At 48.3% G+C, this 17,143-nt stretch overlaps 2 protein-coding genes across 11 annotated transcripts in view; both read right to left on the bottom strand.

The window, feature by feature from the left end:
• Nucleotides 1–1,025: 1,025 nt before the first annotated feature.
• Nucleotides 1,026–3,389, bottom strand: LOC118664711 (interleukin 18 binding protein). Its single transcript, XM_036325133.1, is given in 6 exon segments — nucleotides 1,026–1,404; nucleotides 1,407–1,425; nucleotides 1,664–1,811; nucleotides 1,891–2,014; nucleotides 2,678–2,890; nucleotides 3,291–3,389. Coding segments are annotated over 6 exon segments (582 nt in total). The 5' UTR covers nucleotides 3,319–3,389; the 3' UTR covers nucleotides 1,026–1,354.
• A 534-nt stretch (nucleotides 3,390–3,923) lies between these two features.
• RNF121 (ring finger protein 121) overlaps nucleotides 3,924–17,143 on the bottom strand; it is a 43,328-nt gene continuing 30,108 nt past the window's right edge. Inside the window, exons 6-12 of one of the 10 annotated variants that reach the window (XM_036325125.1) lie at nucleotides 16,825–16,945; nucleotides 9,773–9,906; nucleotides 8,773–8,874; nucleotides 5,104–5,150; nucleotides 4,775–4,981; nucleotides 4,161–4,203; nucleotides 3,924–4,065 (exon numbers count right to left, since the gene is read on the bottom strand). In XM_036325125.1, the coding sequence (XP_036181018.1) occupies nucleotides 4,038–4,065; nucleotides 4,161–4,203; nucleotides 4,775–4,981; nucleotides 5,104–5,150; nucleotides 8,773–8,874; nucleotides 9,773–9,906; nucleotides 16,825–16,945 (682 nt within the window). In that variant the 3' untranslated portion in view covers nucleotides 3,924–4,037. Of the gene's footprint in view, nucleotides 4,066–4,160; nucleotides 4,204–4,400; nucleotides 4,552–4,774; nucleotides 5,151–6,008; nucleotides 7,229–8,772; nucleotides 8,875–9,772; nucleotides 9,907–16,824; nucleotides 16,946–17,143 lie in introns of those variants that run through there. The other 9 variants (XM_036325128.1, XM_036325129.1, XM_036325126.1 and 6 more) reach the window with 9 other exon arrangements.

Genomic DNA, 17,143 nt, shown 5'->3' on the forward strand with positions numbered 1-17,143 from the left:
CCCAACCTGGACATGATTATGCTCAACCAACTAAGCCACAATGAACGGCCAGGGCTCAGCCTGCCCCTTGAGACTTTGAAGCCAGGCATTGGCTTCTCCTCTCTAGCTGTGAAATTCCTAGATGGCATCTTCTTCCATTAGAAGACCGTTTCATCTACATTGAAAATCTGTTATTAAGAGTAGCAATCTTGCCCTAACCAGTTTGGCTCACTGGATAGAGCATCAGCCTGCAGACTGAAGGGTCCCGGGTTCGATTCCGGCCAAGGGCATGTCCCTTGGTTGCAGGCACATCCCCAGTGGGGGGTGTGCAAGAGGTGGCTGATCAATGTTTCTCTCTCATCGATGTTTCTAGCTCTCTATCCCTCTCCCTTCCTCTCTGTAAAAAATCAATAAAATATATTTTTTTAAAAAGAGAGAGTAGCAATCTTCATTAATGATCTCAGCTAGATTTCCTGGATAACTTGCTGTAGCTTCCACATCAGCACTGGCTGCTTCACCCTGCACTTCTATGTTATGGAGATGGCTTCTTAAACTTCATGAACCAACCTCTGCTAGCTTCCAATTTTTCTACTGCAGCCTCCTCACTTCTCTCAGCCTTCACAGAATCATGGGTTAGGCTAGGGTTTAAAAGAATGTGGTTGGTTTCACCTGTCTAGACCACCAAAACTTTCTCCATATCAGCAGTAAGACTTTCATTTTCTTATCAATGTGTTCCCTGGAGTAGCACTTTTAATTTCCTTCAAGAACTTTTCCTTTGCATTCACCACTTGGCTATTTGGTGTAAGAGGGAGGACTAGGTTGTTGCCTGTCCGGGCTTTCGACATGCCTTCCTCACTAAGCTGAATCATTTCTAGCTTTCGATTTAAAGTGAGAGACAGATGACTCTTCCTTTCACTGGACATTTAGAGGTCACTGTAGGGTTATTACTTGGCCTAATTTCAATACTGTTATGTCTTGGGGACTAGGGAGGCTCAAGAAGAGGGGGAGAGATAGGGAATAGGCAGTCAGAACAGTCAGAACACACACATTTGTCAATTAAGTTTACCATCTTATATGAGCATGATTCATGGCACCCCAAAAACAGTCACAACTGTGACATCAAAGACCACTGATCACAGATCATAACAAATAAAATGATGATGAAGAAGTTTAAAATATTTCAAGAATTACCAAAATATGACATGAAGTGAACAAATGCTGTTAGCAATTTGTAAAAAATGCATGATCTGTGAAGCACAATAAAACAAGGTATGCCTATACAAATACATAGCATTAAGTTGACAGACTGTGGCCTGAGCTGACAGCCTAGACCTAAATGAAGAGGTGGCGTTTCAACCAGGCTCGAGTTCACCTGTCAGGATGGTGAGGCAGAGGGAACCCTCTGGAGGCTTCTTGAGTCGGGGGCATGAGTGTCCTCAGCCCAGCCTGGGAAGTGAAGGCAGACAAGGATCAGGGCCAAGGGGGAGGGATATCTGGTCACTTTCCTCTAGGCCATGCCTCCTCTGCTTGAGTCTGAAGTTCTTTGTAGTTCCACCTTGGGCCTGGGGTCTTGGGGGAGTGGTGGTCCTTAGCTGGAGACTGCTTGGGGCATAGCCCACCCTTTCCTCCCCACACTGGAGCAGAGCTCCGCTCATCCCTGGAAACCTTCCCTCAGGTTCCTCACCAAGAGATCGGCCAGGACAACGTGGCGCTGGACAGTGTACTCAGGATCCGTGAAAACACAAGAGAAGTTGGTGTTGCGCAAGACGGGGCTCAGCTCCTCCAGCACCAAGGCCTTCTTCAGCTGAGTGCTGGCACCCCTGTGCTCCCGGCTGCAGCAGAGAAGAAAGGCCATGAGAGGACTGCAGGAGGAGGCCTCCCTCCTGTGGGCCTCATCCCCATGCCCCTCACCTGGTGCCGCTCTCCTGCAGCCGGTCTGGGAGGTGCTCGATGAAAGAACCATTGCCCAGCCAGTAGAGAATGCTGAAGTGGTGGAAGCGGCTACAGGCGGTACAGGACAGAGTCAGCGTTCCATCTAGGAGCACAAGTGGCTGTCAGCCCTCAGCCTTTCCATAGAGCAGCCCCCCACCCTCTCTTCTGTGGCCTGCCCACCCGCCCCAGCTCCCCAGCGCCACGATTCAGGAACCTAGTGTGCTGCTCGGCACACCACCCAGGTGCGAAAGTCCATTGAAGCAGAAGTACACTTGTCTACCACTGAGGCCCAGGGCTGAGTGAGAGTCGGGGATAGGTCCTTGGTTCAGGTGATAACTCCTGAGCTTGTTTATTCAGGAGACCTAGTGCCCAGCTTCAGTGACTAGAAGCCCCAGCCAAGGGGGCAGCCCTACTGGGGCCACTCCTCCTGAGGTGGCCAGAAGCAAGTGGGCTCTGAGAGGAGGGGCAGGGCCTGGGAGCCCACGGCAGTCCGGCTCTGCAGCTTCTCACCTTTCCTTGTCTGAATACTCTCTGTTCTACTCGATAGGGAGCATCTTGGGAGCAGGGCCCCGTGCCCATACTCATAATGCTGGGTGGGAGACAGAACGCTGAGTGCTCAGCCAAGCTGGCCAGGTTGGTAGTGGGCTACATGGCAGAAGGGCAGGGGGTATATTCAGGAGTCAACCCCACCCCTGGACCCTCTGTGCTAACAGCCTCCCTTCTAACCACGGTGACCTCCTGGGCTTTCTTCAGAATTGTTCCTTACTTAGTGAGAGTCCATCTTCTGGCCAGGTCACCTCCAATGCTGGGCACTGCTTAGTTGCGGGGAGCGCTGAGGGGCGGGAGGAGGAGGGGTCTTTTGTGATCCCAGCTGAGACTGCAGCAGCTGTGCCGGCCTGGGGTATAGGTGTGGCTCTCACCAAATGGGAGACGATGTGGGCACACAGGAACAGGAACAGGAACCACAAAGGGCTGGAGTCTGAGGAAAGGACAGTCACGGAGATCAGCAGCTGCCAGGCCACCTGGGAATGCTCAGCACCCAGGCTCAGATCTTAGCTGAGGGACTTGCTGCCTGGATAGCTCTGGCCCGGAGATTCCTGGGCTCTGCTTGGGGAATTGCAGGGGCAGAAGGACCCTCAGCTCCTGCCTCCCGGCCCTTTTTGAAAGGAGCACAGGGAGGCTCTGGAATGGAGCCAGAGCCACAGCGTCTGGACAGAGGCTGAAAAGACCGCAGTGAAGAGGGGTCACCTGGGAGTAAGGCTTGGGGCAACCCACGGCTCCGTTCTGTTCTCAGACCACTCCCACCCCCACGTTCTAACCCCGACACGTCCTCCACCCTCCTCCTCCCCCAGCCGCCCATGCACAGCCCCAGGTCCCACCTCGTGTCCAGCTCTGCCTGATGGTCATGATGTGCCAGGACCTGGTGTTCTTGGCTCTGTGGCTCTATATATGTACAGGATGGCCTCTTCCCTCTTCCTCTTTGGGGGCAGGCGGGGGTGGGGGGGGCGGGGAGGGGAGTGGTGAGTAAGCTGGCCTAGGCTTCAGGACCTGCCTCTGCTCCCGCTGCCCGCTTCTGCTCTGCCCCTCTGCCTCCTTCTCCATCCCCTCCCCCTCCTTCTCCGTCCCCTGTCCCCTCCCCCTCCTCTCTCCCAGCTGGCTCCGGCTCCTGCTCCTCCACCACCTCAGCACGACCTCTGCCCCTGAGAGGCAGCCGCACTGGGTCTCCCTCCCCTCGCGGGCGCGGGGGAGGGGGGGCGGGCGGGAGCGAGGAGGCCCCATCAACCCGGCCTGGCTGCCTCCCAGGGACCCTTAGCTCATCGCGCTCATCCTGGAGCAGCTCAAAAGCAGCGGCCTGTTGGACAGCTTCCGCAGGGACTACCTGGCCAACGTGGCCACCAAACCAGCTTACCAAAACCTGAGGCAGAAAAAAAAAAAAAGAAGAAGCTGGCCAAAGATCCCAACCGTGCTTCCTGCAGATCCCACAGCCCTGCCTCGAACTGGCTCGCAGGGGACTGCCAGGCACTACTATTCACTCTGTCCTGTCCATCTGTCCCCACCGGCAGCTCCTGGAAGGCAGGCATGTGGCCGAGGCTGGAGCTCTTCAGCACCCAAAGCTGGAGGGTCATCTAGGGACAGTCTTTCCTCGCCCGAGCTCTGTTAACATACCATGTAACATGCTAGTTTCCAGTGCACGCTAACCCCTTCAGTACAGACACAGAAACACATGCAAAGAGGGGCCAGGGACTTACCCAGCCAGAAGGGAGATAAAGCTCTCCTCACCGCGGAGCTGTTCTGGGAAGGGCAGGATCCAGGGAATCATGCTGGGAAAGCACTGGCCCCTATTTCACTTTCACTTTGATTCTAACAGGGAATCTAAAGCAGGCTGAGGTACTGGAAGCTTCCTGCTATTTCCTAGCACCCTTACTCGCCAGCCAGCATCAGACTGGGTACGTACGGTCTTTAATCCACCCACATCTGTAACCTCCAGGGTCACAAAGGGGATGGGACCAATGAAAGTCTCTCACAGGTCAATCCTTCCATCCCAGCGAAGGGTCAGGACTTTAGTATCCATCTTTGCTCTTCAGAGCCAGATCTTTGCTTCTATGAGCAGGCCTCTTGCTTCCTTCTTCTGTTATGTTGCTATTCAAGGGAACAACTCTTGTAGGCACTGGGGACTCCAACGTGTTAGATCAATTTGACCATTTCATGTTCAATGGCACCCGAGTCTATCCACATCCAGACCTTTCTCAGGCTCCCCACTCCCCTAAACCAACACCCACCCAGAGTCACGATGAACTCTTCTCACTTCTCTCATCCCAGAGCTACAGGTCTAGGTTCCCCAGGAAGTCTAGATTCCCCATACCTGGCTCCCAAGAAGTCTGAAGAGCCCTACTTTTCGAATCACCATTCCGGAGCACCACAGCGCGGTTCCACTCTGCTTTTCCCATGTGAGCCCCGCCACGGGAACTGCGCCAAGAGTACTTCCCAGACTTGTCTGCAGGACCTCGCAGAGCCACGCGGAGAACTTGAAACAGGAGCTGGAGCCCTGGTGCTAAAAGGAGGGCATTCCCTGGGAAGAGGGGGAATGGCCCCACACTGGCTCAAGCAGCACCCCAGTCTAGCTGCTGACGGGGCAATAGAGCTGGGACTGTGGCAGAGGCAGGACCAGTGGGCAGTGAGTGAGGCACTCACTGTCAGGGTCATGGAGGCAGAACGATCCGGAGGAGGACTGGTGATCCATGTATCAAGTGTGAAGGACAAAACCTGAGTGACTGGGGTTTGTGACTTCTGTGGTCAAAAGGATAGGAGAGCTGGGGACAGAGCCAGGGAGGCCAGGACACAGGATTGGCTTTAGAGGATGTCTGCTGCAATCCCAAGGGGGTGTTACTGGTGTGGAAAACAGACTCATGTTCCTCATTTAGAGGCAGGAGAGAAAGCTATGCATTCTGCTCTCCAGAGCTCTACTTGGCATTTTTTAACTCTTGGTCTCTCCCCACGAGTTGCTAGGCTGCAGGACACAGGGAAACTCCTTCCAGCACCCCCAGCAGTTAAGTCAGGAGGCAAGGCTGCCTGGGGCTCAAAGACACAGTCCTTTGGGGCTTGGGGGCGAGGGGAGGGAGAGAATGGAGGTGGGATTCTACTTCAGAGTCACCAAGACTAGAGTTGGGCCACTGGGAGGTCCTAGGGCTCAGGACTGGTGAAATATAAAGAGAGTCTTGGACAGTTGGCTTCAGCTTCTCACATGAGCCTGATGTGGGGATTGGATGATCCCTGGACCCTTCAACCAGCCCCCAGTCCACTCTGAGAATGGCATGAAAGGTGGGGGACTGTGGGAAGCCACAGCCGGGTAAGACAGCCAACGTTGAGAATGGCCCTGAGAAGGGGTGATGGCAGGGAACTGACCTCGAAGTGGTAAGGACACAACCACCCAGTGATGCCCTGGGCCCCTTCTACCACAGGACAGAGCCCGGCATTCCACCACTCCCCGGGATGCTGAGCGGGGCCAACCCTCAAACAGGAACAGCAAAAGGCAGCCAAGGCAAGGCATCCCCGGGGACCCCAGGGAAGGAGGTGGGAAGAAGAAAAGCAAGATGATGTTCAGCTTTCCAACCCAGCTCATGGAGCTTTATTCAGAATGGAGTGACAAGATCCTTCTTGGTTCTTGCTGCCCTTGAAGGGGTAGGCCCAGATGGGCCGTATTTCCTAGGAGCCCCATGTTTACCCTCCCACGTCCTCACAACTAGGACCAGGGCTGGGCCTCCCTGGAATCCCTTTGCAGAAGCCATACTCACCTGGGCCTCCCCCGCCTACTACCCAACCCCGCCAACTTCCACGAGAGGACCCATGAACAACAAAGCTGACGCAGGGACCTTCTCTGGCTGGGAATCCCCTGCCAGCTTCAAGGGAACAAAGTCTCATGTCTGTCACAATCCCTCTGCCGCATCCACTCAGACGCACGCACACATTCACACAGGCTTTCCGGGAAGGAAGTGATGTGGCTGAATGGCCTGTGGTATATACTGCCACTTCCGGGCACAAGGAGCCCTCAATCATTGCAGCTCCCATGGCCTCCGTTCTGGCTGAGTGCAGGGTTGCTCCGGGCAGGTCACCCAAACTGCTCCTGCCCCCAAACAAATCCTCAAGGCATTCTGAGGTCCCAAGGCTTCCCTCACTGGAAAAGTCACAAGATTCCACTTGCCTCAACCAGCCTATGGCTCCTGGACAGGGGAAGGTAGAAGATACCTCACCACACAGTGCTCCTCTGTGGCAACAGTGGGAGGGCTTTAGCTCTTCCACGCTGAGCGTGCCAGGCTTGAGCCCCTTCGAGGGAAGGAGATGGGTGGGCTGAGGCTCTCAGCCAGAGGTGAGGAGGCTCCTTTAAACCAGAAAGGTTGTGGCTCTGCTCCCGCCCTGCTCAAGCAGGAGGATAAGGCCTGCAGGAGTTGGGGCAGTTCCTATGCTCCACAATAAAAAAGGTTTTTAAATATATTCATCAAAATAGTTTTCTTTTAAAAAGCCCCCACTGCTGACAGCCCACTGGCTAGCTCGCCATCATGTCCCTCCCCTGCCCGGACACAGCCAGGAGGGTCCTGAGTGGCCCAAGTGCCCCTTTGAGTCTTTCCCACCCAGGAGGTCTTGAAGGGCAGGGAGGAGTGTGCCCTGAGGTCCATGGTGGGTGGATGCTCTTCTGCCTGATTACTCGAGGCCCAGGATGTAGTTGATGCCTTGTACCAGGCCAATGATGACAGGCTGCCAGGCTACCAAATAGCGAAGCCAATCCAGCAGTTGCCCGTACATGACGTGGGGCCTCTCCCAGCTGCCGGTGTGTTAAAGGAAAGAGGCTATGCTTAGAGCTTCTAAGGCTGGTCTAGGGATGGTCATGGAGGGTTTGCTCACATGCTCCCTCCACGGGACTGCCCACACTTTGAGCAGCTTTCTAGAAAGCCCCACCAGCCTTTCCATGTTGGAGTAAAGGGCTAAAGCGGGGGGGGGGGGGGGGGGGGCAGTGCAGAAGATGGGGGTGGAGTGGTGGAACTAAGCTCTCCATGACCGACATGCAGAGAGGGTCATCCATGGAACAACTTCTCTGAGATGGACTGGCAGTGAGAGAACACAGCCTGAGGCCGGTGACACTGGCTGCAGGGAAGCTGGGAGTTAAGAAAGGCAGCCCTGAAGGTTCTTGTAATGTCCAACTGGAAGGCTTTCTAGGTCAAGGAAGAGGTAGAGTCTAGAGAGAGGCAGAAGGGAGCACGAGGCTGGTCACAGAGGATAACCCCTGGCAGAGGCCCCAAGGATCCCCATCCAGGGGCACTAAGCACCTGACCCTACTGAGGCCAAACGGCTCTGGAGATAGTTCCCCTCCTTCCACTTTACAGCTAACCACTGGGCAAGACGCCTGGAAAAGGAGCCTGGGATTCCAGGTCTGGGGAAAGCCCTGGGGGGAGAGAACCTCTTAAAAGGCATCAGAAAGGGCAGCTTGGCCTAGTCTCTGAGAACTAAGGGAAGCTCCAACCATCAGCTTGACCACGGAGTTATCCCTAAACTAGTCCCTGCAAGAATGAAGTAAGGAACCTAAAAGGGCCTGCCTCCTGTCCAGGGAGTGTACTGGGAATGCAGTGGCTCCCACACGGCCCAGCTAGTGTACTGGGGACAGAGAAAAGGGCAGCTGAGAGGAGAGGGGAGAAAGCTGGATCTCTGTATCCCAGGGGAAGTGCAGGGGTGGGCAGAGTATGGCTGGCACTTTCCAACGGTCAGGCTGTGAGAAGAATGAGGAAGATGAAGGTACAGGATGAGGAGGGAAGGCTGGCAGGGGAGGAAGTGATAGTTCAGAGGAGCACAAGTCCTGTGTTGATAGCTGATGGGGACAGGGAGTCCCTCGGCCACCCCTGCACCTATAGGCCCCACACAGGCACAGAGCTGGTCTCCAGCCTGCAAGTCATAGATAAGGCATCATCATGCATTAATTATATCACCTAAACAAGTATCCAACATCTAACTGTTTCATCTGTAAAATGAGGATATCACCAGGTCATAAAGTTGCTAGAGAAGACAATGAGATGCATATGAGTAGAACACTTAACACAGTGCCAGGTACACAGTAAGCAAGCAGGAAGCGGCAGCTGCTACAACTACCAACTTAGCCTTAAGGGTTCTAGAACTATGATGAGAAGCTGAGGCATTAGCCCTGTGCCATGTCCCATCCCCAACTTCCTTACACTTGAGGCTAAATAGAATGGTGGACATGTACGGGGGGGTGGGGGTGGGGGGAGAGGAGAGCTCCATGAGGACCCAAATGCAGGGTCACATTGGCCAGTGCTTGCTTCCCACTGCCCACTCCCAAAGGATGCAAAATAAGGATACGGGTTGCTGAACATCCTCTTGAGGTCTACCTTCTCTTTGCAGTAGGGACACGTCTGTTTCTTTCCCACAATGCACCAGCCGCGAATGCAGAACTCGTGGAAACTAAGCACCACTGGTCAAGGGAAATACTGTGGACAGCCTGCGTGGCACCCAGCTCTGTGCTGATCTTCAAGCTGCCCATATACTAGCTCTGGAGAAAGGTTCCAAGCCTGGCCTCCCCTCTTATCTGCTATATAATATTAGGCAAGTCCCTTCTCTCTGACTCTTTGCTCATATATGAAACAAGAATAATAATCTCTACCGTACAGGATTGTTAGGGGCAAAATGGGAATAATATAATGCATGGCACAAAATGGGAGCTGAGCAAGGACATGACAAATCTTAGAAAAGTTATTCAGGCCCTAATTGGTTTGGCTCAGTGGATAGAGCGTCAGCCTGCGGACTGAAGGGTCCCGGGTTCGATTCCGGTCAAGGGCATGTACCTTGGTTGTGGGCACATCCCCAGTTGGGGGCGTGCAGGAGGCAGCTGATTGCTGTTTCCCTCTCATCGATGTTTCTAACTCTCTATCCCTTTTCCTTTCTCTCTGTAAAAAAAATCAATAAAATATATATATATATATATATATATACACATATATATACATATATACATATTTTTTTAAAAAAGAAGAGTTATTCAGCGGGATCTGATTCTGAAACTGAGGACTCCAATTAGAGGATGCTCTTCCTGTGACCCTCCAACCTTGGGGCACCGAGTGCAGCTGCAGGCTCCTTCCTGATCTGCCAGGCTATGAACACCATTTACATAAGAGTGGCTCCCATGTGTGGGAAAGACCGAGCAAGGATGCGTTTTCTACTCCTGGGTGTCAGCTCCTCTAACACTGAACATCACCCAAATGCCTACCCTCTTGTGACTCTCCTACACTCAAAGACCGGGCAGCATGCCCCCTTCCCTCCCTGCCTGCAGTGTGCATGAGACCCAGGAGCTCCAGACGGATACACATGATTGCAAGACAGCCTGTACGTGTTCTCGATGATGCCCTCTTCACTGACATCCACAAAGATCTGCTGCCCACACACGGCACACATGCTGTCCGAGAGGTGTTTGGTAGGCATGCCTGACTCGCTGTAGAACTGGGAGAGAAGAGCACAAGGGAAAGACAGGAAATATGTGAGAATCAACCAAAGTGGGAAGCTACCACAGAGGCCTTAGGTCTTCTAGAGAGAAGACAAAGTGGCAGGGGAGGTCAAAGAGCTAGAAAACATTTCTATACAGTAAACCGACCTCATCCTTGTTGGGTGAATGAGGAGAAAGGGACAGACCAGAGATGGGTCAGGAAGTCAAACCTAACAGGACCTGAAGACTGGGCTGGGTTAACATCAGGGACAAGGGGAATGTGAGGGAGAAGGACTCAGGGTGGTGACCAGGAGCTATGTCAGGTAGGCCATGCTGTGGCCAGACTATGATGCTAGCAGACATGGACACCATCTCTAAGATTCAAAAGAGCAGTATCCAGAGCATGGTGGTGATAAGGGTGTTCTCAGACACCTGTGGCTGCAGCAAAGGAGCTGCAATCCTTTTGGACAGCATTTGGCATAATATCTCATACTGTCACACACTTTAGCCATTAATTTCACTTCAAGGAATTTAAGGAAATAAAAACAAATGTCAAAAAGCTTCATGCAACCCTGGCCAGTGTGGCTCAGTTGGCTGAGCATTATCCCATGCACTGAGTGGTTCAATTCCTGGTCAGAGCACATGCCCGGGTTGTGAGCTTGACAGTCAATGTTTCTCTCTCCCTCTCCCTTCCTTTCTCTTTAAAAGTGAATAAAAACATTTAAAAAAAAGCTTCACCATATAGATATTCATTTAGACATTATTTATAATTAAAGAAGCAAAGAGTTTCATAATTCCTCTAAAAGTTAAACAAGAATCACCACATGACACAGCAATTCCACTCCCAAAAATGAAAACGGACTAAACACATGCTTGTGTGCTAATGCTCATCACAGCACTACTCACAATAGTCAGAGGTGGAAACAATCCCTGTGTCCATCAATAAACAGGGTATAAATAAATGTGATATATCCACCCAATAAAATATTGTTCAGTCATTAAAATAATGAAGTTCTGACACATGCTACAACACACATGAACCTTGAAAACATTATGCAAGGTGAAATAAGCCGACACAAAAGAACAAATATTATATGACTCCATATATAAAATATCTAGAATAGATAAAAAAGATCACTCTGTCTTCTGTGTGAAAAATGAATTGGAGATGAGGCAAAAAGGCTTTAGAAAGACCAGCTAAGAGACAATTATAATTCTCTAAAAGCAATGGATCATGGAGGCTATACTAAGGTGATGGCTTGGGCTAATTTGATGGCAGTAAAAACAGAGAAGTATAGACAGACTGATGATGTCTAATAGACCATTGAATAATAACATTCTAGTGTTCAGAAAACAGTTTTGGATTAGAAATCTGGAATCCCTGGACAAAGAAAAGTGAACTATCCAGGTTAAGAGTAGAAAAGATGACTTAGATTTGAACTTAGAGGAACAATAACATTTAAGAGAAAGAAAAATTAGCAGAGGAAACAGAAAATACCAGTGACAAAAAGAAAACCAGGACTGGGTAATGTTGTGAACTCTGCAAAATGCTTTACATTAACCTGTTCCTTACAATTCTGTAAGACTGGTAGTATTACTACAGCTCAGAAAACAAGAGCAGAGAGGTAAAGTAACTTGCTCAAGAGTACACAGCTAGCCCTGGCTGGGTAGCTCAATAGATTAGAGTATCATCCTATGCACCAAAAAGGTTGTGGGTTTGAAACCTGGTCAGGGTGCATACAGGAGGCAACTGATCAATGTTTCTCTTTCTCTCTCCTTCGCTCCCTTACTCTCTGTCTAAAGACAGTAACAACATAGAGACATATGTAATACTTTCAACAATAAAGATTAAAAGAATAAATTTTAAAAAGAGAGAGATTATAGCTAATTAAAAGTGGATTAGAACTTGAAACTAGGTCTGACTCTAACCCCCTAGCTCTTTCCACTACTTTAAACCAGATGAATGGCTAGTCCTGTCATGATGCTATCTGGGCCACTGATGATCCAAGAGGTAACTCTGGGGCACAAGAACTTGCTTAGAAGATAGAAAGTGTGAGGTTAAAAAAAAAAAGTGTGAGATAGAGCCTTGGCCAGTGTGGCTCAGTTGGTTGGAGCATCGTCCTGTACACCAAAAGGTTGCAAGTTCCATTCCCGGTCAGGGACATATCCAGGTTGCAGGTTCCAGCCCCAGTCCGAGCAAAAACAGGAGGCAACCAATCGATGTTTCCTCTCCTCTCCCCTCCCTCCCCCTCCCCTCCCTCCCCCTCCCCTCCCCTCTCTTCTCTAAAAGTCAATAAACATATCTTCAGCTGAGGACTAAAAGAAATCCACAAAAAAACAAAAAAGTGTGAGGTATACCCACTGTAGCATGAATAGTGTGTGTTACTGTCCTGCCTGGAAGAAGCCCCAGAAAAAAAGCTTATTTCACAATCAAGGAAACCATACTGACTGGCTGTCACAAGTTTATGATCTCATAGTGACCGGATGGGAAAAAAACAAACATCCAAGGTTCCCTAGACTCATCATAAGAAGATAATTACTTAAGTTCATATTACAAGTTTCTCCACGTGAAGACAAACCAAAGAGCTACTCTATACTAAACAGAACAGTGAAAAGGAATTGAGAATGCTTGCTAATATACTTACAAAGCCTCCTGGTTTCATTTCTAAGAACCCCGAGACGAATAAATCACACATCTCTTTAGGTCAAACCACCCTCAAAGGGGAACCACACGATGACTAAAACGAGTTCCTGACATGGCAAGCAGAACAGCTCCAACATCAACTATGACTTTCTGGGGTAGCCATGACCACAAAATGTACAAAAGACTATGAAAAATGATCAGGACTGAACATATGGTCTATCCATACAGTGGAATATTATTCAGACTTAAAAAGGAAGAAAATTCTGATACATGCTACAACATGGGTGAACCTTGAAGACATTATGCTAAGTGAAATAAGTAAATCACAAAAGTCAAATATTGCACGGGTCCACTTATATGAGGTACCCGCAGTGGTCAAATTCAGAGACAGAAAATAGAATGGTGGTTGCCTGAGGCTGGGGGAGGGGAAATTGCAGAGTTACTATTTAATGGGTATAGAGCTTCAGTTTTACAAGTGAAGAGTTTTATGGATGTATAGTAGTGATGGTTGCAGAACAATGTAAATGTACTTAATGTAACTGAACTATACACTTAAAAATGATTAAGATAGTAAATTTTGCTATATGTGTTTTTTTAGTCCTCACTAGAGAATATGTTTTTATTGATTTTAAAGAGAGGAAGAGCGAGAGAAAGAGAAATATTGATCAGGAATTGAACCTGCAACCCTTTGGTGTATAGGACAATGCTCCAACCAACTGAGCCACCGGCCAGGGCAATGTTATGTGTATTTTACCACAATTAAAAAAAACAAAACAAAAACAAGGGCTGCTACTGAAATGGGTGGTAGTGGTGTTAGTAAAGACTGTACTTGGGTCATACTAGATACATTATAGATGGTTGACAAATAACTGCTGCTTGAATAAATGAATGAATGAGTTGTCCAGTGAATGTATGGAAGGCAGAAATTTCTTGGCTTCAAATTGCCTGCACAAAAGCACTGATCAGATTTTGTTTTTAAGGTCAGGGTTATTCTTGAAATTGATGTTTCCGTGGCTCAGAGACCCAGAGCACAAGGCCCACTTGACCAAAGACAGGCAGAAACAAGAGAGTCCTGGAATTCTCAGGGTTGGAAAGAACTGTAAAGGCAGTGCAATATATCCCTTTAATCTATGCTGAAATCCCTTCTCCCACACCCTTGCCTGGTCTCATCTGCTGGCATCCCAAGCCCTAGAAGAAGGCCTGTCACTAAGTCTCAGCAATATTTGCTATGGGAAATAATGAATGAACTCCTGGTGACTCACCTAGTACTACCACAAGCCATTCTAGTCTTCCTATGACCCACTCTGCTGCAAGATGGGAACATGGGGAAACAGCAAACTGTCCATAGTTAGGGTCAGCAAGGTCACATTCTGTTGGACAGGTGCTGGATAGAGTGGCTCCTCTGAAAGGGATAGCCATTCTCAATGTCAATTACCTAGGAAAGAAGTAAGTCCTCATATAAGATACCAGGATTCAGAAGGCTGGCCTGAGGAATAGAGGAAGGGGTGGCATATTTTTGTCAGGAACAAAGGCTCTAGGTCCAGACATTTGGAAATTAGTTGTCTAGATGTGGTGGGTGCCAAAATGCCACTAGCTACACAGCGGTAGGCTGAGAGTTGGTGAAGGCAGGGTCTGGAAACTTGGAAAGCAGGCAACCTGGTAAATCAGATTAACCTCAGCCAAGTACCCTTGGCTTATTTTCCTGCTCTCATCCTCAACCTTTTAATAAACCCCAATGTGACTGCTTGATCCTTCTGTTCTTATGCTGAGATACAGAGTTTATACATGGGCCAGGCTATTAAATGAGCATATGGGGTAGTAAGATCCCATAAAGGGAGGGAGAATATGAGGGGCCAAGAGCTGGTATTTGAGGCACCCTCCACCCTAACAAGAGATTCTCCTGCCAGGTCTTTTGGTAAAGCTGGAATTTATTATCTTTTAAGGATTATCAGCTGTAATAATTGGAATTCTTCCCAATAATTCTTCCCAAGAACATGGAAAGAGGCCAATGTAATGATCCCATCTCCTCTAGAGAAGCCATCTTGTGGATCAGTTCTGAGCTCAGTCCCATTTGGACAGAAGAGGGATTTTGTAGATTGGTTATCAGCGACCACTTGAGGGAATTAAGGCCCTGCTTAAATTGGCAGCTGATAATAACCTTGAAATAAAGTTGGCAAGAAGCTGGGAAAATCAGAGAATTGGTCTTGTAAAAACAGAATCAGAAGAAAAAGAAATCACTAGAGGGTAAAGGATAGAATACTGGCAAGAGGGACTGTGAAAAGCTGGCTATGCTATAAAAGCAGTCTAAGAGAAAAGCTGTTATTCAAAGTGCAGTTAGTAATTAGATAATCTAGGGTCCAGAAATCTCTTCTGGGAAGTGAAATGGGTAAAGGAAGAGCTGAAGCATACACAAATGTGTACGAGACCGCAAAATGCAGCTAAAACATAAGACAGTTGTTCAAAAAGTATCTAATAAGCTGTCCACAAAGTGACCCAATATACTTTGTTTTCAATTTGATCCATTACAGGAAAAATAGCCCATGATACTGAGAAACAAAGTTCTAGATCTGAAACTACTATACTTGATTAAAAGTATCCAAGGTGATGGTTGAGTATTATTTAACCTAAATTGGCCTGTGACACAAATGAGATTGCAGAAGCATGACATACAAGTTTACACAGCAGATAGTCTCCCACCTGCAAACTGCCTCAAATCCTTCCGGAGTTCCCGAAGCACCTCACAGTGCAGATCCTTTCCTGTTCTTATCACTTGGTCTCCATAGATATCTGCTGCCTAACAGCTAGGACTGGTATTTGGATGCTCCCAGAGAACCTATTTCCCTAATGTTCTCCCAGGGTTTCACCCCAAGCTGTCAGGAACATCTGAATGCCCATTGGTTCCCCTCCATCAGACAGAGCCACATGTATTTCAGCACAGAAATGGAGAGAGGTCCATTAAATTTTGAAATATTCTTCCTTGCGGTGGCGTCTAATGGGATGACACTGAGATGGGGAACACTTTTGTGTTGTTTACATAATTAAGAGAATGTAAATAGCAAAACAAATACATATTTCCATTATGAAGGAATAAAAGGGATATTGATGTAGGTTTCTCAGACTGGCTATTTTACCCATATTTTAAGCTTGAAGAATTTCTCCATGGTCTCCATCTCACCCTCTTAGAGCATTTCCTATCTCACTAAAGTGTACACCATTCAAGGAGTTGCTTGAGTTAGAAATCTCAGCTTTGACACCTACTTTTCCTTCATATTTTTTCCTTCAGGCTCCAGAACTAATCTATATCCAAGTCCCATCAAACTTAACTACAAAATAGTTCAAAATAGTGCTCTTCTCTCCCTTTCTACCATCTCTACGCTAATCCAAGCTACCTTCATCTTTCCCAGACTAGTGCATTTGTCTCTTAAATAGTCTTAAGTGGTCCACTCTAACCTGTAGACCCCTCTCCAATCTGTTCTCTACCCAGCAGCCAATACGATCTTTTCAAAATGCAAATCTGATAATGTCATTTTCTATTGTAGCCTTCCAGTCTTTTTAGTATAAAAAAACACAATCTTTCCTTCGTCCTATAAGGCTTTTTCTAGTCTAGCCTCTGACTATGTCTCCAGTTATTTCACTACATTCTCAGCCCTACAAGTACATTAGCCTCAGTTCTTCAAAATGCCCACCTTTTCTCCCACCACAGGACTCTTATACTCACAATTTTCTCTACCTCGTTTCATTTCACTCCATCTAGTTAATGCCTATACATGGTGTGAGTCAGCTCAGTAGTCACTTCTTCAGAGAAGCGCTTTGAGACCCCCAACTAGGTCAAATGCTACTCCTACATTTATTCATTGCATCATGAACCTTTCCTTCATAATATTTATTAAATTTACAATTTTATATTTATTTTTGTGTTTATTACCCGTAATACCTTTCTGTCACTAGAGAGTAAAGTCCAATTAGGCAAGGACCATATCTGCTTCTGTGTGTACACCTTTGCAATCCCAGCACACACAGTGTTCAGGCACATAGGCATTACATAAATAATTGTTGGATGAATGCTAACTTCCTTCAGGGTAAAGTGGTCCTTTCCTATAATGGTCCTAAAGTTAAAAATTCCAGGGTACATCTGAGATCTGACTTTCCAAATTTTAAGGAAGAAATCTCCATACATACCACCGACATCTTGAAGGATTTTATCTGGCTCCTCTCTTCGGTCAAACAAGTGATGCTATCCTAAACTCTCTGGAGGTGGCAGGAGGCAGTATTAAGAGCCAGGTGAACTCACCCCTATGGTAGACGCCATGTAGTCTGCACACATTTCTGCAAAGTCCCGCTCAAGAACACCATAGTAGAGGCCATAGAAGAGGAGAGAAATGCCAAAGTCCATGGCATCTTCTGGTTTGATCCTGTAAAGAAGTAGCATAGCCTGCCCTGAGACACGACTGCTTTGTATTCTACTCTGGGACACAGAAGGAGGTGCCTAAAAGTGGGAGGTTCAAGGGCTAGAGCAAGTGTTGGCAAACTAAGACCAAATCTAGCCTGCTGTATTTATATTGTCTGTGGGCACCATTGAACAGGCTAGCATTGTGAGCGTCAAAGACGAA

The sequence above is a fragment of the Myotis myotis genome, unplaced genomic scaffold (assembly GCF_014108235.1).
Source record: "Myotis myotis isolate mMyoMyo1 unplaced genomic scaffold, mMyoMyo1.p scaffold_m19_p_10, whole genome shotgun sequence".
NCBI classification, from domain to species: domain Eukaryota; kingdom Metazoa; phylum Chordata; class Mammalia; order Chiroptera; family Vespertilionidae; genus Myotis; species Myotis myotis.